Source organism: Oryctolagus cuniculus, chromosome 6 (genome assembly GCF_964237555.1).
Source record: "Oryctolagus cuniculus chromosome 6, mOryCun1.1, whole genome shotgun sequence".
NCBI lineage: Eukaryota > Metazoa > Chordata > Mammalia > Lagomorpha > Leporidae > Oryctolagus > Oryctolagus cuniculus.
The window spans coordinates 99,483,049-99,509,685 of NC_091437.1; the positions used below are offsets into that span (position 1 = coordinate 99,483,049).

Genomic DNA, 26,637 nt, shown 5'->3' on the forward strand with positions numbered 1-26,637 from the left:
GATGACATACCTAAGCATAGCAAGACATCGCAATGTATTTCTATGCTGGCATGAGCCGAATTTACTGCATCTAATAAATTCAATTTCTCAGTACCAACAATATCTTCAAAAGTAGGGAGACTGTTAGCAACTGAGAAAAACTTCACGAAAAATAAACAATCTAGAAAGCATAATCTAGACAGTACAAATACAAAATATTAAATGCATAAAAGACTATATGGTAATATTTTCCATGCAGAAAGAAAAAATATCAAAGAGAGTTATACTTAACTTAAAAGTAAGCAAACTACAAAGTGTGAGAACACTGTTAAGGTTTCAATGACACATAAAAGAATTTTCTCAAAATCAGTAAAATAAAAATCCCTGCTATTCAATCATATGGCATGATTTTCTGAAGCAGGGTTTTGTGAATCTCCAGGAAAAGAGAAAATTAAGGCTAAAAAGAGCAAACACCAAGTGTTCCATCCATTCCTTTCAGTCAATAGTCTTTATTAACATGCAAGTACCATTTGCCGCAAGATATACAGGTTTACCTAGTCTGTTTCAGATTTTATTGTCTTAAACTTATGGTTACTTCTGGATCACACACATAAGTAACCAAAGCTAAGGTTTATTTCCAGCTATCACCTTCATTTTTGAAATCATTATGGTTTATAATTGGCATTATTTGCCATCAAATAGCAGAATATAATTATTTAACTTGATACATAATCTTCTATGCTAAAACATGTACCAGTATGCTCTACAATATGCAATTGATATTTAACTGCTTTCAATAAGCCAGATAGTGTGTTTATGTTTTCTAAGAGGAAAAATTACTTTTGTTTATTGTTTTTGCAGTTTCCAGAAAAAACAGTCCATATTAAGCTAGTCTGGAAGAAATAAGCTCAAGACTTACATTTATAGATCCTATAAAGGCAGCTTTGTTCTACTACTAAAATACAGACAATATTAAACCCAACTTCAGTGCTTCTGTATCGATGCCTAAGCAAAGATACTATGTCATGGTTTTTCACATGTTTTTTATCTGCTTAATATAAAAGCTGAATGATCTCCCTATGAGTTTGCTTTCAGTAGGAAACTCACTGATTATGGATATTATATTTATTGGGACATAATTTATAAATTAATAAGATGATAAATCATGTACTATACCTAAGGATATTATATGATGTATACTACATCTTTCCATGTGTCTTTCATATTTTATAACATTCGATTGGATGGAGGAAGACTGGAGTAGTTCAGAAGAGTCTTAACTTTAAGATTTGGATAAAGTTCATAATGAGTCTTTTAAAACACATTTAAACAATCAAAAGCGTAATCACAAGGGATTACAAAAGAAGAATAAAAATAACTGCAAAGGAAGATTTATAATCAATGAAAGTACAGTACTTTAGATTTCCCAAAATGCGCAACGCACAAGAACTCTTAAGTCATGTAGTTTACTTGTTAACCATCTGGCTACAGTTGCATAGTTACTATTCCTAGTAACCTCCCCAAATTGCTTTTAAATAAAGTTCTCAAATTGTAGCAATAAACAAAGAGACAAAGTACACTTAAACAATACTGCAGTTTATCAAAAGACACATAAGAAATTTCAACTCTTATATGAGTTATAAAAATCAATGTTTTGGCTAAGTTTATGTTACATTTTTATAATGCGTTATTTGCATAACCCTAGTAATGCTACTGGAGGCTGTAAGATCAGAACAGGTTTTTAAAAAAACACTAAAAACATAAAAATACTTAGCCCCATTATTTTACCTGTATGTTCATTTATGCCTAAAGTTCAGCATTAACTATATGATCACTGCTCTAATTTTAAAAGTCACATCCAAAGGATAAGGTAAAACCATCTATGAATTGGCATATCTGTTTATTTCTTTTTGTGAAAATGTCCTTAATTTGTTGATGTAGCAAACAAATTTCAATTCTGATTGCTATGCAAAAGAACAGAAGATAATCTGCTTTGCAATGAACTTCATAGTTCAATTGCATACAGGCAACATGCTATATATGAAAAAATTACTAGCTGAACTACAGGTATTAAATACTGAAAAAGTTAACAGTTTATTATAATTTATTTTATTTAACAATCTAGGAAGTTCGCAGCCATCAGCAGTTCCAGTGCGATTTCAGGTGCAATTGGGAATTCGGGAATCTCGGTGGAGCTGTTAGTGTAGCGAACCTTGTAGGTAAAATACATGCACACTTTTGATAGCACATGTGAAGGGATCTCTCTAAAATTGACCTCATTGGTTTCGTTTTCAGCAAACTGACCTGGAAAACAAAAAGTGTGTGTACGTTATGAGCTGAAGTATGTCTTCCCACCAAATTCACATGTTGAAAGCTTTACTCCTAGTATCTTAGATTCTAACTTTATTTGGAGATAAGGTCTTTAATGAAGTATAGGCTAAATGAAATCAATAGGTTGGCAACTCAATGTGATGAGTGTTCTCATAAGAAGAGACTGGGACCCAGACAAGCAGAATGAAGATCATCTGAAGACAAGGGGAAAAGATGGTCATCTACAAGGCAAGAAGGTCTTGAGAAGAAACAAGCCCTGCCAACGCCTTAATCTTCAACTTCCACCCTTCACAACTGTGAGAAAATAAACTCCTGTTGTTTAAGCCATTCAGCCTATGGTACTTTGTTATGGCAGCACTATCAAACTAATAAATGTTAAAAAAAAAAAAAAAAAAAAAAAAAGTGGGAGGGCCGGGGGTGTGGCATTGCAGGTTAAGACTCTGCCTGTGGTGCCAGAATCCCATATGGGCGCAGGTTTGAGTTCAGGCTGTTTCACTTCTGATTCTCCCTGCTAACGGCTGGGAAAGCCGTGGAAGACAGCCCAAGTGCTTGGGCCTTTGCATCCATGTGGGAGACCTGGAAGAAGTGCCTGGTTCCTGTCTGGATGGGCCCAGCTCCGGCTGTTGTAGCCATTTGGGGAGTGAACCAGCAGATGGAAGAACTCTCTCTCTCCCTCTATCTCTGATTCTTCCTCTCAAATAAACAAATAAATCTTAAAAAAAAAAAAAAAAAAAAAAAAAAAAAGCTTTGGTTTTAAAAAAATAAACCCTCTATTTAGCATCAAACACTATCTAAATCAGATTTCTTTTTCAAAAATTTCAATTCATTTATTTTATTTGAAAGGCAGACACACACAGAGGGAGAGATCTTCCATCTGCTGGTTCACTCCCTCAATGCCTACAACGGCTGGGGCTAGGCCAGGCCAAATCCAGATGCCCAGAACTCAATCTAGGTCTACCTTATGGGTGGCAGGGACCCCAGCTGAGTCATCACCTGCTGCCAGGGTACACTTAGCAGGAAGCTGGAGCTGGCAGCAGAGACAGGTCTTAAACTCAAATACTCCAATATGGCAAACAATTATACACAGTGGCATCTTAACTGCTGTGAAAATGCCTACCCCATTTAACTCTGGTTTTTTAGTATAAACAACATAAAACACACACACACACACACACACACACACACACGGTAGCATTTCAGATTGATTCATCATGACTGAATTTTAAAATTCCAATTCTCAGGGCCAGTGCTATGACGCAGCTGGTTAAAGCCCTGGTCTGCAGTGCCAGCATCCCTGTGGGCTCTGGTTCTAGTCCCGGCTGCTCCATTTCTGATCAAATTCACTACTAATGCACCTGGGAAAGCAGCAAAGGATGGCCCAAGTCCTTGGGCCCCTGCACCCACGTGGGAGACTCGGAAGAAACTCCTAGCTCCTGGCTTCGGATCAGCTCAGCTGCAGGTCATTCGGGGAGTGAACCAGTGGACAGAAGATCTCTCTCTCTCTGTCTCTACCTTTCTATGTAACTCTTTCAAATAAATAAAATAAATCTTAAAAAAAAAAATTCCGATTCTCTCCCTGTGTAGCTTTCCCTTAATATCTGGGTGGCATGATTGTGGAAGGGTATACAGGTAGAAAAGGTAAATAACTTTCAAATAAGATTTAGTTCAGGGAACCAAGTCTTTATGGACCAAAGGAGTTCTGTACAATTTTGAATTGCCATGTAAAAGCAGAGTTGGGGTGTGGGAGTGTTTGGCCTAGTGGTTAAGATGTTAATTAAGATGTCTGTCCTCCACTGGAGTGCCTGAGTTCAATTCCTGGATCTGATTCCTAAATCCAGCTTTTTGCTAATGCAAATCTTGGGAAGCAGCAGTGATGGCCCACGTGATTGGGCCTGCCACTTACATGGGGGACCTCAATGGTGTTCCTAACTCCTGGCTTTGGCCCTGGCCACTGCAGGCCTTTGGGGAATGAACCTGTGGATAGTCTTTTTTTTTTTTTTAAGATTTATTTATTTATTTATTTGAAATGCAGGGTTATAGAGAGGCAGAAACAGAGGCGGAGAGAGAGAAAAAAAGAGAGAGTACACGAGATCTTCCATCTGCTGGTTCACTCCCCAGATGACCACAGCAGCTGGAGCTATGCCAATCCAAAGCCAGGAGCCTGGAGCTTCTTTCAGGTCTCCCGCGTGACTGCAGGAGCCCAAGAACTTGGGCCATCTCCCACTGCCTTCCCAGGCCATAGCAGAGAGCAGAGAGCAGCTGGGAGTCAAACTGGCACTCATATGGAATGCTGGCACTGCAGGTGGTCACTTTACCTGCTATGCCTCTGTGCTGGCCCCTGGATATTCTTTTCTAAAAGACATTTCTCTTTGCTTAGTAACACTACATAAACAATTTTCTTCAATCATTCCTCAAAGTGCCTATAGTTCAGAAAGGTCGTATTATTTAGCCTTTCCTCATAGAGACAAAATGCTTTTTTTCCTTTAAAGATTTATTTATTTGAAAGGCAGAGTTACAGGAAGGGAGAGAAGAGACATAGAGAGATCTTCTATCCACTGGTTCACTTGCCAAACCACTGCATTGGCTGGGGCTGGGCCAGACTGAAGCCAGGAGCCAGGAGCTTCTTTTAGGTCTCTCACATGGGTAGAAGAGGCTCAAGAAAATGCACCATCTTCTGCTGCTTTCCCAGGTGCATCAGTAGGGAGCTGGATTGGAAGTGGAATAGCCAATCTTGAACTGGCACCCACATGGGATGCTGGCACTGCAGGTGGCAGCTTAACACTCCTACACCACAGCGCCAAACCCCAAAATACTTTTTTTAGCAGTCGGGAACTAGCACAAAGACATTTCACACTTAAACAGACTAAGAATGTAGTATTTTAGAGGTTTTCTAATAACTATCCATTAGGTGAGGGTGAGGCAGGGATAAAGAAGGAGAATAGAATTCAGCAAACAATTCACAAATAGGTAAATTTTGGTTTACCAATAACTAAAATTCACATTCTTGAATATACTTAAATGTATGAAATATTACTAAGAGGTACTTATTAAGCCTTTCATAACAAACACGAGTAGTTTTTGTGGAGATGAAATTATTATAACATAAAATTAACCACTTTAGGCCGGCGCCGCGGCTCACTAGGCTAATCCTCCGCCTAGCGGCGCTGGCACACCGGGTTCTAGTCCCGGTAGGGGCACCGGATTCTGTCCCGGTTGCCCCTCTTCCAGGCCAGCTCTCTGCTGTGGCCAGGGAGTGCAGTGGAGGATGGCCCAGGTGCTTGGGCCCTGCACCCCATGGGAGACCAGGAAAAGCACCTGGCTCCTGGCTCCTGCCATCGGATCAGCGCGGTGCGCCGGCCGCGGCGGCCATTGGAGGGTGAACCAACGGCAAAGGAAGACCTTTCTCTCTGTCTCTCTCTCTCACTGTCCACTCTGCCTGTCAAAAAAAAAAAAAAAAAAAAAAAAAAAAAAAAAAAAATTAACCACTTTAAAGTGTACCATTCAGTAGCACTTAGTATATTCACAAAATTGTACAACCACCCCCTATACCTACTCATAAAACATTTTCATCACCCTGAAATAAAATTCTGTACCCATGAAGCAATTATTTCCCATTTTTCCTACCCTACCCCCCAGGCCTCTGGAAAACACCAATCCGCTTTGACATCCACTAGGATAGCTATAAGCAAACAAGACAGATAATAACAAACATTAGCCAGAAGGTGTAATAAAAACTAGAACTCTAGTACTGTTCGCAGGAATGTAAAATTATTTAGCTACTGTGGAAGCAGTTGGTGGGTCCTCTAGAAGGTTAAACATTGAATTACCATAGAATGAAATTCTACTCCTAAGTATATACCCAAGAGAACTGAAAATATACACTAATGTCTGCTAGGTGCTGGGGGTTGAGAATGAGTAGTGACAGCTTAATGGCCAGGCTGGCCCGGACCAAGGGCCAGGGTTTCTTGCTGAGGTGATAAAAATGTTTTGCAACTAATAGAGGTGAGGACTGTATACTTTAATAGTTAATTCTTATGTGAAATCTACTTTATAAAAAAAAAATGTTAAGAATAGAATTTGGCAGGTGGTAACTTCATATCAAGTTAAGAATACCAATCAGTCTGAAGTTAAGAAGTTAACCATGGGAAATGATGGAGGCAAACAAGCCTTCCTATTACAAAATAAACAGTTCAGTCTTATCAAAACTTAGAGGGCAAGGTGGGCATTCTTAGAGGGCATTAGAGGGCAAGATGCTGCTAGGGATATCACATCCCATATCAGAGTGCCAGTTTAAGTCCTGGCTATTCTGCTTCCCATCCAGCTTCCTGCTAACATGCCTAAGAGGACAGTGGATGGCTCAACTACTAGAGTTCCTGCTACCCATTAGGAGTACTAGATAGAGTTCCTAGCTCCTGCCTTCAGCCTGGCCCAGCCCTGGCTGTTGCAGCCATTTGGGGAATGAACCAGCAGACAGATGATCTCTCTCTTTCAAATAAATAAATAAATAAATGGCAAAATAACAAACTTATGTGGGCAAAAAAAAAAAAAAACACCTACACTTACCTGGGCCACTCAACATGGCTTTAATTGTTCCTGATGTTAGTGCATGTTCTCTTTTTACAATAAATTCATGACCATCAGAAGATATCAACTTGACATACATGGCATCAGGGCCTTCACAGCCACCATACGTTTTCTCCTCTCCATCTAAAAGTAAGTAGTGAAATGAGCTGAATCTTACTATGTATTAAACAGATTGACCAAGGGTATTGTTTGAGAACCTCAAAGACCAGAAACAATACTGGAGGGTAACAGTCACCAAATTTTTAAAGTCTTAAAATAATTTCATTATTATTTGCTAAAAATTTTCCAAAGTCAGTATAATCTCTGGAAACAAAAATGCTACTTTAGATAAAAATTGACCTTTATTTTACAATAAGATATTAACAACTTTTTGTGATCAAAATGGCGGCACATTTAAATATGAAGACTGGGCACTGGCACTGTGGTGTAGCAGGCTAAGCCTCTGCCTGGTCCAGGCCAGCCTGGCCATTATGGCCATTTGGGAAGTGAACCAGTCAGTGTATGAAAGAGCTTTCTCTCTCTCTCTCTCTCTCTCTAAAGACTTTACGAGAGGTAGAGTTATAGTCAGTGAGAGGGAGAGACAGGGAAAAAGGTCTTCCAGTCTTCCATCTACTGGTTTACTTCCCAAATGGCTGTAGTGGCCGGAGCTGGGCCAATCCAAAACCAGGAGCCAGGAGCTTTTTCTGGGTCTCCCATGTGGGGGCAGGGGCCCAAGGACTTGGGCCATCTTCTAGTGCTTTCCCAGGCCATAGCAGAGAGCTGGATCAGAAGAGAAGCAGCCAGGACTAGAACCAGTGCCTAAATGGAATGCTAGCACTGCAGGCAGAGGCTTAGCCTACTGGGCCACAGTATTGGTCCCAGACCTTTCTCTCTGTAACTCTACCTCTCAAATAAATAAAATCTTAACAAAAAATAAACCAACCAACCAAACAAAAAACTGAAGACAATCAAAATGTTTAAGCTGTATAACCGTATCTGAAATACTTTTAGATACACAGTGCATTTATGAATGGATGTTTATAGGCCAGCTTAGTTCAACTTCTTTTGACAAGCTCTGAATTCTGTAACTTAAGGCCTTTTTTTACTTATCATTTTACTCTTAACCCAAATGACTATTTATTGCACAACTGAAATTACTAGCTGACTGAAGTAATAAATACATACAAAACATGGGTGTTCAAAAATTCAAAGCAGGAATGAGGAGACAAGACTCTACGGATGTTCTTCCTACTACCCAAGGCCACAGTGCTGCCTTTAGCCACAGGAGTCAGTGCCACACAAATTGTTTTTTGTGGGGGGAAAGGGAAGGGTTATATTTTTGTGTTATCTCCTTATGATTTTTTTCTCACATACATACTTCGATGTTTTTGTTACCATAACAGAATTTTAACTTTTATCGTCATTAACATAGGAAAGAAATTATCTTAAATTATTCTTGGGGCTGGCTCCATGGTGCAGTAGGTTAATCCTCTGCCTGCGGCACCAGCATCCTATAGGGGCACCGGTTCTAGTTCCAGCTGCCCCTCTTCCAATCCAGCTCTCTGCTATGGCCTGGGAAAGCAGTAGAAGATATCCCAAGTACTTGGGCCCCTGCACCCGCATGGGAGACCAGGAAGAAGCACCTGGGTTCGGACTGGCACAGCTCCTGCTGTTGCGGCCATCTGGGGAGTGAACCAATGGAAGGAAGACCTTTCTCTCTGTCTCTCCCTCTCACTGTCTCTAACTCTACCTGTCAAATAAATAAATAAATCTTAAAAAAAAAAAAAATTATTCTTTGGGGCCGGTCTGTGGCATAGGGAGTTAAGCCGCCTTCTGTAGCGCCAGCATCCCATATGGGCGCTGGTTCAAGACCCGGCTGCTCCACTTCCCATCTAGCTACTATGGCCTGGGAAAGCATAGAGGATGGCCCAAGTCCTTGGGCCCCTGCACCCATGTGGGAGACCCAGAAGAAGCTCCTGGCTCCAGATCGGTGCAGCTCTGGCCGTTGTGACCAACTGGGAAGTGAACCAGCAGACAGAGGACCTCTTTCTCTCTCTCTCTCTGTGTAACTCTGACTTTCAATTAAAATAAATAAATCTTGTTTTTTTAAAGAATTATTCTAAAACTTAAGGAAGCTCTGCAAAGGAGAAGAGAAAGATTAAGCTTCAGTTCTGTTAAGCCAAAAACATCTATTTACTCATTTGTTAATAACTGATTCAGAAATTCCTAAAAGATTAACAAACATCAGAATCATCCATGGCTACCAAAAATATTTAATCTCAATCATATCACGAAGGAAAAAAACAAGCTATATTTAAACTGAAGGTTAGAGAGAGTCTTTAAAATACCTGGCCTGGTCTCTTATAGAAAAAAAAAAAGTTATATGGCAAGTGTCTGTTGCCACTTGGGATTCCCTCATCAGTGTGCCTGTTCCAGGCCTGGCTGCACTGTGCTTCTGATCCAGCTTCCTGCTAATGTGCCTGTGAGGCTGCAGATGCTGGCTGAAGTACCTGTGCTCCTGCCATCCATGTGGAAAACCTGGCTAGAGTTCCGGGCCCCTGGCTCTGGCATGGCCTACTCCTGGGAAATTAGCCAGCAGATGGAAAATCTCTCTTGCCCTTTTTCTCTGCCATTCTACCTTTCAAATAAAATGCACAAATATAAAAGCAGAAATCATGAAAGAACTTCCTTCCTACTTCCAAATAAGCAGGTAACTGCTTAAAGGAGACTAAAGAGCTAAGTTTACACAATGAATATTCCTTGATTGGATTCAGGGTTAAAACAAATGAAAACTATTAAAACTGGGAAATTCTGAATATGAACTAAATCAGGACATGCACGTATGCTGAAATATTTAGGTGTGAAGTGTGTCATTTGTGTGATTAATCTTCAGCGATGCAAGAACTGTGTGTGTGCATGCACATAAATTACACATGGAAAGACAATGTGGCAGAATGTTAACAATCAGGCAAAAATTATGATAGTATGTTTTTCTGGAAGTTTTCATAATAAAAAGTTGGGGACTCATAAAGATGTCAAATAGACTAAGCAATTCGAACATATGGATTTGTAGCAATTTTTATTTTTTGCAAACTAAACCATTTATATTTGTTTGCTGGGAATATTTCAAATACCTTAAGGTATAATTATTAGAATTACAACCTAGATTTGGCAAAATAGTTATTATTTTTCAGAAATATATAGTAAACATAACCTGTGGACATAAACTAATTTTGGTCTACTCTGACCATACTTACTTGCATTTACTGCCTTTGAAGGCTGATTTTTAATTGAGAAGAAAAACCAAATTGTACTCATGAAAACACAAAATTACCTTTATATAACTTACCCATTATGTTCTTATGAAATTCTACTTTGCTTCCACAGAAACTTTAGTAGTTTCCTGAAAATATAATAGTACCATTATAAGATTAATGTTGCATTTCACCCACTGTTATTTAATTTGGGGGGGGGGTCTCAAAGAGTTTGTGGAGGGACAGGCGTTGTGACACAGGGCAAGGCGCTGCTTGGGACAACGACATCACACATCAGAGTGCCTGGGATCAGGTCTTGCCCCTGTTTTACAATCCAGTTTCTTGCTAACACACCTGGGAAGGCAGTAAATGATGGCTCAAGTACTTGAGTCCCTGCTTTGGCCTGGCCCGGCCCAGCCCATGATGTTGCAGCATCTGTAGAGTGAACCAGCAGATGGAGATCTCTACCTCTCTCGGTCACTCTGCCTTTCAAATAAATAAATACATCTTTAAAAATGAAGCATAAGATTTACTGTGGTCCAAAAAACTTTTGAAATCCTTAATTTTTGTAAAAATCTGCATTTCTCATGAATTTTTATTTTTCTAAATTTATTTGAAAGGCAGAATGACATAGACAGATAGCTAGATCTGCTAGTTCACACCCAAAACATCCACAATAACCAGGACTGGGCCAGGTCAAAACCAGGAGCACTGAAGTCCACCCTGGTCTCCCATGTAAGTACCTGGGCCATTTGCTACTGCCTTGCCAGGTACATTAGCAGAAAACTGGATCAGAAGCAGAGCAGCTGGGACTTGAACCATTGTTCCAATGAGATGCTGGTGTTGCAAGCAGCAGTTAAACCCACTGTGTCACAACTCCAGTGCCCGTCATGAACTTTTTTTTTTTTTAAGAATTATTTTATTTATTTGAAAGACAGAGTTACAGAGAGAGGTAGAGCAAGAGAGAGGTCTTCCATTCTGCTGGTTCACTCCCCAAATGACTGCAACGGCCAGATCTGAGCTGATCCGAAGTCAGGAGACAGGAGCTTCTTCCAAATCTCCCATGCGGGTACAGGGGCCCAAGGACTTGGGCCATCTTCTACTGCTTTCCCAGGCCATAGTAGAGAGCTGGATCGGAAGAAGAGCAGCCGGGACTTGAATTGGCACCCACATGGGATGCCGACACTGCAGGCTAGGGCTTTAACCCACTGTGCCACAGCATTGGGACCCCCTCACAAACTTTTTGAAGACCCCTCATATGTCCTTGGTATTAAAGGACTTGTGGGGGCAGGCATTTAGCTTAGCAGTTAAGATGCCTGCATCCCATATTATTTAGCATGCCTATTTTGAATTATGACTCCACTCTTGGTTCCAGCTTCCTGCTAATGTACATCCTCACCAGAGGCAGCAAGTGATGGCTCAAGTGCTTGGGTCCCGGTCACCCACGTGGGAGACCAGACCTGGGTTCCTGGCTACCAGTTTCAGCATGGCAGGGCCCTACTGTTGTAGGCATTTAGGGAGAACCAAGGGATGCGAGTTTTCTGTTTCTGCCTCACCAAAGGACTCCCCCTCCTTGTTATGTAAGAGCTTACTGTTTTAACAAACAAAAACACTAATGTCTAAGTAAAGTGTACCACAATGCTGTGTTAGCTTGATCAGTTAGAATTTCTGGAGAAAGGCTATCTAAATCAGAAATGTAACATATAACTATTTAAAACTGATTGGGGTTTTGAGGAAAAGGACAACAGTAACAGACCCTGGACAGGCATTTAGCGTGCTAGCTAAGATGCCCATGCCCCAATTGAAGTGCCTGAGTTTGATGCCTGGCTTCTATTTCTGACTCCAGCTTCCTGTTGGTGAAGACTCTGGGAGGTAGTTCAAGTAGTTGTGTTCCTGCCACCTATGTATGTGGAAGACCTGGACTGAACTGCTGGCTTCAGGTGCCTGGGAAATGAATCAGTGAATAGGAGTTCATTCTGTCTCTTTCTCCATCTCCACGCCCTGGCAATATCATAGGCAAAAAAGTACAATACATTAAAATGCATACACACACACACACACACAATCATAATGATCAAGAAAAAACTGCTACACTGAGATGTTACCAGGCACTCATCTTTTATTCTTTTTCTGGGTAATTTTATTGAAATTCCAAAGAAAACTATGGGTGTTGCTGTACATAAAGAATTTGTCTGGCCTTTTTCATGGTTTCTGGGAAGTGGTCTCTGAATTCTTGGAACTTCTCCATTGAAAATTGTATCTTTTTGTTACTCATGGTTGACTCAAAGTGGGCCTCCATAATAAGAGAACTTAGGATGGAAGACTTTGGGTGCCCTTTTATCAGCATGACCTCCAGAGCTAGATAGAGGGGGCTGGAAGTTTGAGTTCAACTTTGTTAGTCATGATTCCATTTATGATGCTTACCTAATGGAAACCTAGTAAAAATCTTGGACACTGATGCTTAGGTGAACTTTCAGGGTTGACAATATTCTATTTACTTTGCTACAGATCAACGTGTTGGGTAGTGGATGTAGCCTGACTCAACACGGTGATGACACAGGAAGTGCAGTATCCTGTATTTATTTACTAGGCACACACTAAGCAAATATTTGCTTGAATAAGGATAAGGTTAAGCAGCAAAAGACATGGAAGTAAAGCTTCCATGAGAATGCAAAAAGATAAGGTTTGCTCTGTACTTCGAAAAGTACGCACAACTTTATAATTTTACTCTTTCATTCCTCTACATACAGGCTACCAGAGTTCTAAAATATAACAATGAAAAGGTTAAAAATGTATATTTTGAGAAATCCTAAATTTACAAAATAAAACATGAATCCTTTTAGTAATTTGCTTTAAGTAATTTGTAGTTTCACAACATACTATAGAATTTCTTCAAAGGATCTCATTCATACCAATACTCTTTTATGTCATTAACAGGAAAACAGCATATCCTAATTATTGTGTTCTCTAAAAAAACCTCTTCACTAATAGGTGTTTTGATACACTGGGTTAAGCTGCTGGTTGGGATGCCCACATCCCCTAGCAGAGTGTCAGCTTCAAACCAGGCTACTCTGCTTCTGATTCAGCTCCCTGCTAATGCACCTGGGAGGCAGCAGATGATGGCCCAAGTGCTTGGGTTCCTGCCACCCATGTGGGAGACCCAGATGAAATTCCTGTCTCCTAATTTACCCTGGACTATTGCAGGTATTTGGGGAGTGAACCAGAGGATGGAAGATCTCTCTCTGCCTCTTCCTCTTATTTACTCTGCCTTTCAAATAAATAAATACACCTAAAAATTTTTTTTTAGAGAAGGAAAGGAATTTAGAGACAACCTATCTAATCTCTCAGCATAAAAAAAAACAAATGCAACATCAATGTATAAAGAGGCTGAATGGGGACCAGCATTATGGCATAGCAGGTTAAACTGCTGCCTGTGACTCTAGCATCCCAGAAAAGCCTCGAGTACCTAGCTACTATGCTCCTGATCCAGCTTCCTGCTAATGTGCCTAGGAAAGCAGTGGAATATGGCTCAAGCCTGTGCTGTGGCAGTGTGTGTAAAGCCACTGCCTGCATCACTGGCATCCCATATGGGTGCCGGTTCAAGTCCCAGCTGCTCTACTTCTGAGCCAGCTTCCTGCTAATATGCCTGGGAAAGCAACAAATGATGGTCCAAGTCCTTGGGCCCTTGCATCCACATGGGAGATCCAGAAGAAGCTCTTGGTTTCGGATGGGCCCAGCTCTGGCTGTTGTGTCCATTTGGGGAGTGAACCAGTGGATGGAAGCTCTCTCTCTCTCTCTCTCTCTGCAATTATGTCTTTCAAATAAGTAAATAAATCTTTAAAAAAAAAAAAAAAGTATTTATTTAGGCCCCTTCTACTCATGCAGGAGACTGGGATGGAGTTCCTGGCTCCTGGTTTCCACCTGGTACAACCGGTTGTGGCCGTTTGGGGAGTGAACCAGTGGATGTAACATCTTTCTCTCTTATTTCCCCCCTCTCTTTCTGTAGCTCTGTCTTAAAGGAAAAAAAAAAAAAAAGGCTGAACCATGAAGAGATATTTAAAGTACCACTTTTAATGTGAGATAAAGGAAAGAAAAAAGGCAGCAGTGGCAACGTGATATTATGGCTAACCATCTGAGGGCCAAACAAGTGGTAAACACTGCACTAAACGTCTTCCATATATTATCGTATTTAAAAATAGCTATTTTGGGGCTGGCATTGTGGTGTAGTTGGGTAAAGTCACTCCCTATGATGTTGGATCTCATATGGGTGCCAGTTTGTGTTCTGGCTGCTCCACTTCTGATCCAGCTCCATGCTAACAGCTTAGGAAAAGCAGCAGAAGATGGCCCAAGTCCTTGGGCTCCTGTTACCCATGTGGGAGACCTGGAAGAAGCTCCTGGCTCCTGGTTTCAGCCTGGCCCAGCCCTGGCTGTTGTGGCCACCTGGGGAGTGAACCAGAAGATGAAAGATCTTGAACTCTGACTTTTTAAAATAAATAAATACTTAAAAATAAATAAAAATAGCCACTCTGCAGGAGAATTATTATTCCTACTTTAGAGATCAGTAAACATCGAAAGAGGCTAGCCAGCATGGTGGCACAGGCATCCCATAGGGATGCCAGTTCTAGTCTCGGGTGCTCCACATCCAATCCAGCTCTCTGCTATGGCCTGGGAAAGCAGAAGATGGCTCAAGTCCTTGGGCCCCTGCACCCATGTGGGAGACTGGGAAGAAGCACCTGGCTCCTTGCTTCGGATCGGCTCAGATCCGGCTGTTGCAGCCATTTGGGGAGTGAACCAACGGAAGAAGACCTTTCTCTCTTACTGTCTGTAACTCTGCCTCTCAAATAAGTTAAACTTATTTCCCACTATTCCTGAAAGACACTGATAGATATCCTTAGAGAGTTCTCTAAAATTTAAAAATTGTACAATGTCATTTTACAGGGTGGGAGTTTGGCACAGCAGTTAAGAAACTGCTTGACACACCTGATTCCATATTACAGTCCCTGGGTTTGAGTCTCGGTTCTGCTTCCAATCCAGGTTCCTGTTAATATGCACCCTGGAAGGCAGCAGGTAATGGCTCAAATATCTGGATACCTGCCACTCCGGTGGGAGATCTGGACTACACTCTGGGCTGCTGGCCCAACCCAGGTATTGTAGGCATTTGGGGGGAGTGGACCAGCAGATGGAATATTGCTCTTTCTTTCAAATAACAATTTAAAAATAGCACTATATAATCTTTAATAATGATAGGTAATTAAAGATTTATCAAAGCCATTATTATTTCCTGTTAATACAGCTTTATAATCATTCTGTTAAAAATGGGGAAAATGTTAGAAAAGCTTAAAGTACAAGAATTTCAAATGTCAACTTTTCTATCTGGAAAATCTTCAGAGTAAAACATCTAGGATGTTTACTTAGCCAGCAGTAGCTAAGCAACCATGCAAACTTACAGCTTCTCTACAAACTTAATAAATCAACTCCACCATTTATACAACAGGGGCTGCGAAAGGGAGACACCCACTACCAGGAACAGACAAAGCGCAATCAACATCGAGAGTTAAAATTTCAGGGTCAGCATTGTGGTATAATGCGCAATGCTGCCGCCTGCAACACCAGCATCCTGTATAGGCACCAGTTTCGTGTCCTGGCTGCTCCACTTCTGATTCAGCTCCCTGCTAATGGCCTGGGAAAATCAGTGGAAGATGGTCCGAGTTACTTGGGCCTCTTCCACCCAGGTGGGAGATCAGGATGAAGCTTCTGGCTCCTGACTTTGGCCTGGCCCAGTGCTTGCTGTTGTAGCCATCTGGAGAGTGAACTAGCAGATGGAAGATTTTTTTTCTCTGTCTCTCTCCCTCTCTGTAACTCTTTTAAATAAATAACTGATTTTTTAAAGTTAAAAAATTTCCTGTTTTTAGGAAGATGTGAAAGACATTTGAAACCTAACCCATAAATTAGCTAATAAGGTTAGGAGAGAAAAATCTCAGTTTGAACATATGAACATCTATTACAAGACCAAGGTTGAGTTCAGGGAATATGAACTGGGCAGGTGAAAGCCAGTGGCCAGGCAGCAGTGGGTTCAGAAGAGTCCTAGGCAGAAGAAACAACATCAACAATGATCTGAGAACTCACTGTGTGCTGTTAAGAGTATTATAGATCTGGGGGCAGGTGTTTGGCATAGTGTAAGATGCCACTTGGACACTAGCATTCCCTAACAGAGTACTTTGGGTTTGAATTCCAACTCTGCTCCTCATTCCAGCTTCCTGCTAACACACACTCTGGGAAACAGAAGGTGATGGATCAAATGCTTGGCTATCTACCACCCATGCAAGAGACCTGGACTGAGTCTTAGGCTCCTGATTTTGGAGTGGCCCCAGCTTCAGCTGCTGTAGGCATTTGGGGACTGAATCAGTAGGTAGGAGATCTAAGCTTGCTTGTCTTTCATATAAATTTAGAAAAAAAAAAAAGCATCATATATATATACACACACACACACACACACACACATTGCTACTTCCTTTTTTTAAAAAGTAAAAACAAAAAAAGGGGGACGAAACAAAATGTAGATGAGCCTAGGGGCCTGCAGTGAAATTCTTTTTTTAAAAAAATCATTTAAAAATTTTTAATTATTTGAAAGATGGAGGGGGTGGGGTGAGGAGCGGGGGTGAGAGAGAGGCAAGAGAAAAGAATTCTTCCCATCTGAAGATTCACTTTTCAAATGTCTGCAGCAGCCTGGGGGTAGGTTAGGTAGGGGTCAAAGTCAGGCTCAGGGAACTCATCAGGTCTCAAACATGGGTGGCAGGGACCCAATAACTTGAGCCATCACCTGCTGCCTCCCAGGGTATGCACTGTCAGGAAGTCAGAATCAGGAATAGAGCTGGAACTCAAATCCAGGCAATGTGTTGTGGGATATGGTGTACTAAGCGGCATCCTAATTGCTGTGACAAATGCCCCAACACACACTTTCTAAATTTTTTATGTATTTGAAAGGCAAAGTTAGAGAGAGGGAGAGGGAGAGGGAGGGAAAGGGAGAGAGAGATAGAGAGGCAGAGAGACAGAGATATCTTCCATCACCCCTGTTTCACTATCTAAATGACCACAATGTCCAGGGCTTTGCCAAGTTGAAGCCAGAAGCCTAGAGATTCCTCCAAGTTTCCCACATGGATGCAGGGACCCAAGCACTTGGGCCATCCTCTACTGCCTTTCCAGGCGCATTATCAGGGAGCTGGATTGGAAGTGGAACAGCTGGGTCTTGAACCGACATCCATATGATACTGGCATTGCAGGTAGTGGCTTAACCCGCTACACCACAATGCTGGTGTCATCTCATACTACATGTATTTCTAGACCATATTCTGCTTCATTGATTGGTTTATAGCTGATCAGTATCTCCACTGCTTAAATTATAACAGTATGAGAAACATGAATGATTAGCTAAGTCCCCTATTTTGTTCTTACACATTTCTTATTAGGTCTATTTTTAGCTACTTTATAGTTTCCATTATGAATGGAATCTACTTTCCTATTGGTTTTCTTGAAGATTCACTTATTTGAAAGGCAGATCGACAAAGAGGGAGAGGAAAAAGAGAGAAAAGGAGGAGGGTTGGGAGGGGAGAGAGAGAGCGAGCTTTCATCTACTAGTTCAATCCTTAAATGACTGCAATGGTTAGGTCTGGCTTAAGCTGAAGTGAAGAGACAGGAACTCCATCCTGAGACCTGCATTTAGATTCAATCAACTGTGGATCAAAAACATTAAAAAAGAGAAAACTGTGTCTGAACTGACCATATATACATCTTTTTCCTTGTCATTATTCTCTAAATAATATAATGTAACAACCATTTACATAGCACTTACATGGTTTGGGCACTGTAAGTACTCTAGAGATAATTTGAAGTATACAATAAGGCATTTTATGAGGATCTTCAAAAATTTCATGGAAAATGCACATTAACAATATGCATGTATTTCAATAAAATTCTTCACTATAATAATATATTTTACTTCATTGTTCCATGAAGGTTTTGAAGTACTTGCTCGTAAGAGCCTTGTGTACCTGTGGATTTTGGTATCCCCAGGGATGAGGGATGGTCCCAGAACCAATGTGCTGCAGATACTGAGGGAGATCTTTAACCAGCAAAATGCAAATTCAAACTTTAAAAAGTTTATCAGTTAGCGAATGAGCTAAATAAAAACATCAGACTTATGAAATATGAGGTAGTGAAAAAGAATAAATCTGTAAATGTAATAAAGCATGGAAAGATCACCAAAATAAACTTTTTTTTTAGGGCCAGTGCTGTGGTGGAGTAGGTAAAGCTGGCATTCCATATGTGCGCTGGTTTGAGTCCTGGCTGCCTCACTTCCGATCCAGCTCCCTGCAAACGTGTCTGGGAAAGCAGCAAAAGATAGCCCAAGTACTTAGGCCCTGGCACCCATGTGGGAGACCCAGAGGAAGCTCCTGGCTTCAGATCCACCCAGCTCTGGCCACTGGGGCCATTTGGGGAGTGAACTAGCAGATGGAAGATGTCTGTCTGTCTGTCTCTCCCTTTTTCAGTCTGTAACCCTGCCTTACAAATAAATAAATAAATCTTAAAAAAATAAAATAAAAGCACATTATATTGGGACCAGCATTGTGGTGCAGCAAGTCAATCTGCCACCCGCAGTGCCAGCACCCTCTGTGAGTGCTGATTTGAGTCCCAGATGTCCATTTCTGATCCAGCTCCCTGCTAATGTACCTGGGAAAGCAGCAAAGATGGCTGCAAGTGCTTGGGCCCTTGCACCCACATGAGAGACTTGAATGGAGTTCTGGGCTTCTGGTTTTGGCCTGGTGCAGCACCAGCAGTTGCAGCCATTTGGAGAGTGAATCAGGAGATGGAAGATTGATCCCCCTCCCAGTCCATAACTTTCCTTTTTCAAATAAATTAATAAAAGCTTTAAAGAAAAATTAAAGCAGGTTATAATGAGCCATAGTTTGATACTAGTTACACAAAATAGGGCATCTTACCTATTAATTTTATATTTTCTGAAGATAAATAAGCCAAAAATAATCTAATATCCAGGCCTATTTGGAGAGGAAAGTAGACTAGAGGTTTTGGCTTTGTAACACAAATTAACAGAATTAGGACACATTTCCATTTTTTGCTAAGACATCCAAATATCACCAGAATGTGTTAACACCATGGTTGAATTTATATCTTTCAGGAAGAGCTGAAATTGTCATGTCAGCCTATTCAACTCACAGCAGTGCTCTTATATTTGACTCTTGCCTCAACATTCTTACTATCTTTAGTTAGTAGTCACTCTTCCTTTTTTTTTAAAATTTAATTTAATTTAATTTTTTTTTTGACAGGCAGAGTGGACAGTGAGAGAGAGAGAGAGAGAGAGACAGAGAGAAAGGTCTTCCTTTGCCGTTGGTTCACCCTCCAACGGCCGCTGCGGCCGGCGCACCGCACTGATCCGATGGCAGGAGCCAGGTGCTTCTCCTGGTCTCCCATGGGTTGCAGGGTCCAAGCACTTGGGCCATCCTCCACTGCCTTCCCTGGCCACAGCAGAGAGCTAGCCTGGAAGAGGGGCAACTAGGACAGAATCCGGTGCCCCGACTGGGACTAGAACCCGGTGTGCTGGCGCCGCAAGGCGGAAGATTAGCCTAGGGAGCTGCGGCGCCGGCCCCCTCTTTCCTTTTAATCTCCACTGTGCAATTTAGTTTTCTTCACTATACATTGGAATGATTCACAGCTGCCTTATGTTGGGTAGATGCCCTAACCAGCTGTAAGTTTTCACAAGGTTTGGAAGGGTTTTCTCTCTTTATGACCCACACAGCCAGCACAATGACAGTTACAGGGTAATGTTAACAAAGCAAAGCTTCTTACAATAATTTATCGACCTTACACATATCTAGTTAGCACATGCTGAGATTTTTTACAGGGTTATGTTAGCCAGTGGCACAAGTCTGATTCAAATTTTACCTTACTGGGATTTATTACTTTAGTATTTTTAGACAATCATAATAGAAACTGTTCCTCTAGAAAACATTGACTCAAATTTATTGAAATATTTTGCCTTATATTTAGAGGGAGGGAATGAAGAACACAGTCAAGGTGTTTTGTCTCTCACAATAAACTTAGCCAGTATAAATTCGAACTTTAAACTGATTTTTAATTTTAAAAGACTTTCGGGGCATAGTCATGCTTTATGAAACTAGGACAGTTAAAACACCAGTCTCACAGTTATGCATCTACTATCATAAATTGTTAATAATGCATGTAAGTATATAAAATATGCATTCCTGTGTAAGATTACTGGAACTAATTTAGATATCTGAAAATGTTAATTACTTGAGAATGTCCTCAAATCTCCTAAGATTAAAACTTGCTTCCAAATCTCTGAATTTCAGAACAAGTTTTGTCTTCAGCAGCAGTGAGTGGGTCAAAGAGGGATGTTCTTTGCTTTTACTGAGATTCTATTTGGTTATTTAAAATAAAAGCACTGATCTCAATTTTCTTCTTTAAAATGTTGATGTTCAACAACCTGAAAGGCAGAGCAACAGCGATGTATCTTTTATCTGTTGGTTTATACACTCCCCAAATGTTCACCAACAGCCAGGACTGGGCTAGAAGCTCATGACTCCTCAGGGCCCAAGTCCTTGAGCCATCATCTTGCTGTCTCCCAGGATGCATCAGCAGAAAGCTGGATATGAAGTACAGTAGCAGGGACTCAAACAGGCGCTCATGAATGGGATGCGGACATCACAAGTGGCAGCTTAATCTGCTAGTCCACAACACACACCCCTGATCTCAATTTTCAGTCTTTCTGATGATTAACAATTAGCAACAGCTTGACTTGTCCCTAATGGTCAAACGTTTACTACTAAAATATAACTCCTCTAAAAATACTCTGTTTCATCAGCAGAGCTTGATTTCTAGTAACACACCCTCACAAATGCCAGTTCTGTGATCTGCTTGTGATTAGGGAGTTTAAAGAATTTTGATTAGGGGCTGGTGCTGTGGCACAGTGGGTTAACGCCCTGGCTTGAAGTGCCGGCATCCCATATGGGCGGCTGTTTGAGTCCTGGCTGCTCTTCTTCCGATCCAGCTCTCTGCTATGGCCTGAGAAAACAGTGGAGGACGGCCCAAGTCCTTGGGCCCCTGTACCCACGTGGGAGACCCAGAAGAAGCTCCTGGCTCCTGGCTTCAGATTGGCGCAGCTCCGGCCATTGCAGCCAATTGGGGAGTGACCCATCGGATGGAAGACCTCTCTCTCTGTGTAACTCTGACTTTAAAATAAAATAAATAAAAATCTAAAAAAAATTTTTTTGAGTGAAGAAATGAGATTTAAGAACTACAAATAGGTGCCGATACTGTGGCAGAGCGGGTTAAAGCCCCAGCCCACAGCGCCGGCATCCCATATGGGTGCCGGTTTGAGTCCTGGCTGCTCCTCTTCTGATCCCGCTCTCTACTATGACCTGGGAAAGCAGTGGAAGATGGCCTAAGTCCTTGGGCCCCTGCACCTGCGTGTGAGGCCCAGAGGAAGCTCCTGGCTCTTGATCAGCTCAGATCTGGCCATTGCAGTCATTTGGGGAGTGAACCAACAGAATGGAGACTTCGCTCTCTCTCACTCTACCTCTCTCTGTAACTCTTTCAAATAAATAAAATAATTCTAAAAAAGAACTACAAATAACCAATGAGAAATAGGGTGGTGTGGATCACAACAATCACAGTTAAAGATTAAATAGTCTGCATATACTGAGAATGATGGTTCTGCTATTTATGTTTTGGTGGTAACAATTGTTTCATATCAACTTATACATGGAAAATACAGTTAACCAGCCGGCGCCGTGGCTCACTTGGCTAATCCTCCACCTGCGACGCCGGCACCCTGGGTTCTAGTCCCGGTTGCTCCTCTTCCTGTCCAGCTCTCTGCTGTGGCCCAGGAGGGCAGTGGAGGATGGCCCAAGTGCTTGGGCTCCTGCATCCGCATGGGAGACTGGGAGGAAGCACCCAGCTCCTGGCTTCGGATTGGTGCAGCGGTGGCCGTGGCGGCCATTAGGGAAATGAACCAATGGAAGACCTTTCTGTCTCTCTCTCTCTGTCTATAACTCTACCTGTTAAATAAAAATAATAATAAAAAAATACAGTTAACTATAGCTTTCCTAATTCCTAATATTGGAAGAGTAGGTAACAATCAAAGTATATGGCTAGAAAGTAAAATCTCTCCAACAATTAAAGCTGCAACAAATGGATATCCATCCAGAAAGCAGAAACCTCAATATCAAAAAACACCATGGCATAGCAATTAAGACACTGCTTGGGACACCAGCATCCCACATCTGAGTGCCTAGTGCTATCCTTGGCTCCTCCACTTTCGATCCAGCTTCCTGATAATGCAAAGTCTGCAAAGAAGGGGTGATGGTTCAAATACCCCTTGAATTTTGAGCTCCAGCCTTTGGCCTGGCCCATCCCTGGCTGTTAGGAGCATTTGGGGAGTAAACCAGCAGATGAAAGATCTTAATCTTTCAAACAAAATGAAAACAAATAAACAAAGATTAAATAAAACAACAAAACACCATGCAGCAGGGCAGGGATTTAACCTAGTGGTTAAAGATACCAGTTAGGTGGGGCTGGTGCTGTGGCATACGAGGTTAATACCGCAGCCTGCAGTGCTGGCATCCCATATGGGTGCCGGTTCGAGTCCCAGCTGCTCTACTTCCAAACCAGCTCCCTGCTAATGCACCTGGGAAAGTAGAGGAGGATGCCCCTCCCCCCCCAAGATGCCAGTTAGGGGGCTGGCATTGTGCCGTAGGAGCCAAAGACACTACCTGCAATAGTGGCATCCCATATGGGTGCCAGTTCATGTCTCAGTTGCCTCACACTTTCAATCCAGCTCCCTGCTAACGGCCTGGGAAAAGCAGCAGAAGATGGTCCAAGTGATTCGATTGAGTTCTGAGCTTTTCCATGTAGGAGATATGGAAAAAACTCCTGGCTCCTGGTTTGGCCTGGCCCAGCCCTGACTGTTGTGGGCATTCCGGGAGTGAACCAGCAGATGGAAGATCCACCCTTCCCCCATACTTTCTGTTTTTGAAAGGCACCAAAACAAAACAAAACAAAACAAAAAAATGAAAGTCAAGCCACAAACTGGAAAAAACAGTCACAAAAACAGGGGTCTTCAAAAGATTGATGAAAAAATGCTGTTATGAAAAAGTTATGCATGGACTTCAAAATTCTTTGCACTGAAATAAACTTATTTTTAAAAACGTATTTATTTGAGAGGCAGAGAGACAAAGACACAGCACAAATGCCCCCTACCCACTGGCTCCTCCCTTAATGTTTGCATAAGCAAGGACTGGACTGGGCCTGGGCCAGAGCCAGAGCCAGAGCCAGGACCTCAACCCATGTGAGTGGCAAGAACCCAACCACTCAAACCATTACTACTGCCTCCCAGGGTTTACATTAGCAGGAAGCTGGAGTTAGGAGCAGAGCTGGGTATTGAACCCACACACTCTGGCTCTGATGAATGTCTGGTGTCTTAACCACGATGCCAAATGCCCACCTCTGAACTTATTTTTTAATGCCATTTTTTCCACAATTTTTCTAAAGTATCCTAATACATATCTGGTAAAGTAAATAAAACAAACAAATCCACCCACAACTGATACTGGGCAAAAGAGGGATTGGTGTTTTGCATAGCAGTCCAAACTCTGGGATACTGACATCCATTCTGTATTGGAGTGCCTGCTTCAACTCCCAGCTCTGTTTCCAATTCAGTTTCCTGCTAATACATACCCTGGGAAGGCAGCAGATGATGACTTAAGTACTTGAGTTTCTGCCACCCATGAGAGAGACCTGGATGGAATTCCTGTTTCCAGGTTTAGGCCTTGCCCAGCTGTGACTATTATGGGCATTTACGGATTGAACCACCAATAGATGGAAGATCTCTGTCTCTCTGCCTCTCAATTAAAATGAAAATAAAAATAAAACAAAGCTGGGTAAAGCACTGACTATACACAATAAGTGTACAATGTTGTTGGTGCCGCGGCTCAATAGGCTAATCCTCCACCTAGCGGCGCCGGCACACCGGGTTCTAGTCCCGGTCGGGGCACCGGATTCTGTCCCGGTTGCCCCTCTTCCAGGCCAGCTCTCTGCTGTGGCCCAGAAGAGCAGTGGAATGGCCCAAGTGCTTGGGCCCTGCACCCCATGGGAGACCAGGAGAAGCACCTGGCTCCTGCCTTCAGATCAGCATGGTGTGCAGGCCGCGGCGGCCATTGGAGGGTGAACCAATGGCAAAAGGAAGACCTTTCTCTCTGTCTCTCTCTCTCACTGTCCACTCTGCCTGTCCAAAAAACAAAAAAAAAAAGAAGAGGAGCGCTAGAACATAAACTGGCATCCTTAAAAAAAAAATTAAGTGTACAATGTTATCAGTGAAATGCAAAAACCACAATGAAATACTACTGCATATTAACAGTATGTCTAAAATTAAAAAGACAATCATCATGAAATATTGGAGAGGATGTGGAGCAAATGAACTCCCACACATTGCTGATGGGAATGTAAATGGAACAGTCATTTTTGAAAATTATATGGCGGTTTCTCAAAACTTCTAGCTTTATGACCTGGCGGTGCCATTCCTGGGTACTTGTCCAAGAAATAGGAAATAATTTGTCCACAAAAATGCTCACAAAAGCTTTATTCACTAGTAAAAAAAAGAACCTACATGTCCATCACAGGAGAATGATAATCCATGATATGTTCATACAGAGTATTAGTCACAGTAAAAAGGGATGATCTGCCACACACAATGTGAATGAATATAAAACACCTATTGTATTATCCCATTTATGTGAAATTACCGAATAGGCAAAACAACCTATGGTGGCAGGGCAGTCGTTGCTTCTGATGGAGAGGTCATAAGGAAGGAGCACGAGCAACTTTTTGGAATGATAAAAATGTTCACAGTCTTCCTACGCATTGGTCAAAACTAAATGGTACAATGAGTGTTTTACTATATGTAGGTTATACTTCACTTTTTAAAAATAAGGTCAATGTAGGAACTTTTGAAAAAGTTCTTACTAAAAAAAAAAAAGAAAAAGTTCTTACTGACGGCTTTTTGAAGTTTAGATAATCTGATTTCAAAAATATCAAATCAGTGTAGTTTTGTAATTAACCTTTGAAAAGATATAGTGATATTAAAATTAACCCAAATCCTTTGGATATGCAGATACTAACAGGGAACAAATAGGTTGGTTGTCCTAAAGAGAGTAAACAGAAGCTAGAGATCTGCAATGCAACAGCAAACTGAAGTGAAGAGGCACAAAAAGCATGTTGCTTTTGATCTGGATCTCTATGGACAGATGTGTTTTTATCAAGCTACACTGGAAAGACAAGGTGATTCAGGCAATGTAAACATTATGAGCCAAGTGAGACAGTTTGGGGACACACAAAGTAACTCACTGTTGTAGAAAACTCATTTACAAATTCACTTATTCAACAAATATTTACTAAGGGCTAGTATGCCAGGGTGCTGTCCTAGGCACTGGAGACATGGAGATGAAAGCTCAAGATTCATGGGACAAAAAACCAATAACAAAGTAATACGTGAGATGGAAGAAGTGCTACAGGGAAAAACAAAGGAGGGTAAGGTAAAGGTAATGGGAGTAGGGAAGCATGATGAGGTTGCTGTTTCAAACAGAACAGTGAAGACAGGCCTCACGACTTGACAGAGACCTGAAGAATGTCAGGGTGAGTCATGGATATGTGGGCGAGAGCCTTTCAAGGAGGGAGAACAAGGAGACCAGTTTGGTCAGAAGACTAAGTCAGACAGGAAAGGAAGAGAGGCAGAAGAAATTGGGCAGTTGGGGCTTATCAAATAGGAGGGTGATGGATATGGCACACGGGTTGGGACATGAATCAAGACATAGTCTTGGTTGCCTCGTGTAATACATTAACACCAGGGCAGGCCGTAATCCTCTGCTATTCCATCCTGTTTCATCTGTCCTACTGAACCATTTTCCTGCTGTTTTCTATCATTCCCAAATACTTTATTTCAGTCTTCCTCAGAATGTAGTACTTAAAAGTGGTCTTATTTTTGTTGCTTAATTTGAAAGGCAGAGACAGAGATCTTTCATCTGCTGGCTAGTTCACTCCCAAATGCCTGCAACAGGCAGGACTGGGTGGAAGAGCCATAAAGTCCATCCAGGTCTCCCACGTGGGTGGCAGAGACTCAAGTACTTGAGCCATCACCAGTTGGTCCCAGGATACAACACCAGCATGAAGCTGGGATGAAAGCAGAATAGCAGGGACTCAAAGGAGGGAACCAGGCTCTCCTCACGGAGGATGTGCAAGTCCCAAGTAGCAGCCTAACCTGCTATGCTGAAGGCAGGCCCCTCATGCTTATAAGTAGTATACTTTAGAACCCTTCATTCCCCTTGGCTAATTTCTAGCTTGAGAAAATTCGTCCATTTGGATGAAGTTATCTAACCTCTTTGTGCCTAAGATTCCTCAACTATAAAATGGGAAGAATATAAGA

General features: G+C 41.8%; 1 protein-coding gene across 17 annotated transcripts in view; it reads right to left on the bottom strand.

Moving 5' to 3' along the window:
* Positions 1–468: 468 nt before the first annotated feature.
* ELOC (elongin C) overlaps positions 469–26,637 on the bottom strand; it is a 32,080-nt gene continuing 5,911 nt past the window's right edge. For 12 of the 17 annotated variants that reach the window (XM_051843841.2, XM_051843842.2, XM_070075232.1 and 9 more), the window contains 3 exons: positions 10,223–10,276; positions 6,874–7,017; positions 469–2,283 (listed from right to left, as the gene is read on the bottom strand). In XM_051843841.2, coding sequence (XP_051699801.1) covers positions 2,093–2,283; positions 6,874–7,017; positions 10,223–10,226 — 339 coding nt within the window. In that variant the 5' untranslated portion in view covers positions 10,227–10,276 and the 3' untranslated portion in view covers positions 469–2,092. Of the gene's footprint in view, positions 2,284–6,873; positions 7,018–9,383; positions 9,557–10,222; positions 10,277–10,481; positions 10,614–14,508; positions 14,568–26,637 lie in introns of those variants that run through there. The other 5 variants (XM_070075239.1, XM_070075238.1, XM_070075234.1 and 2 more) reach the window with 4 other exon arrangements.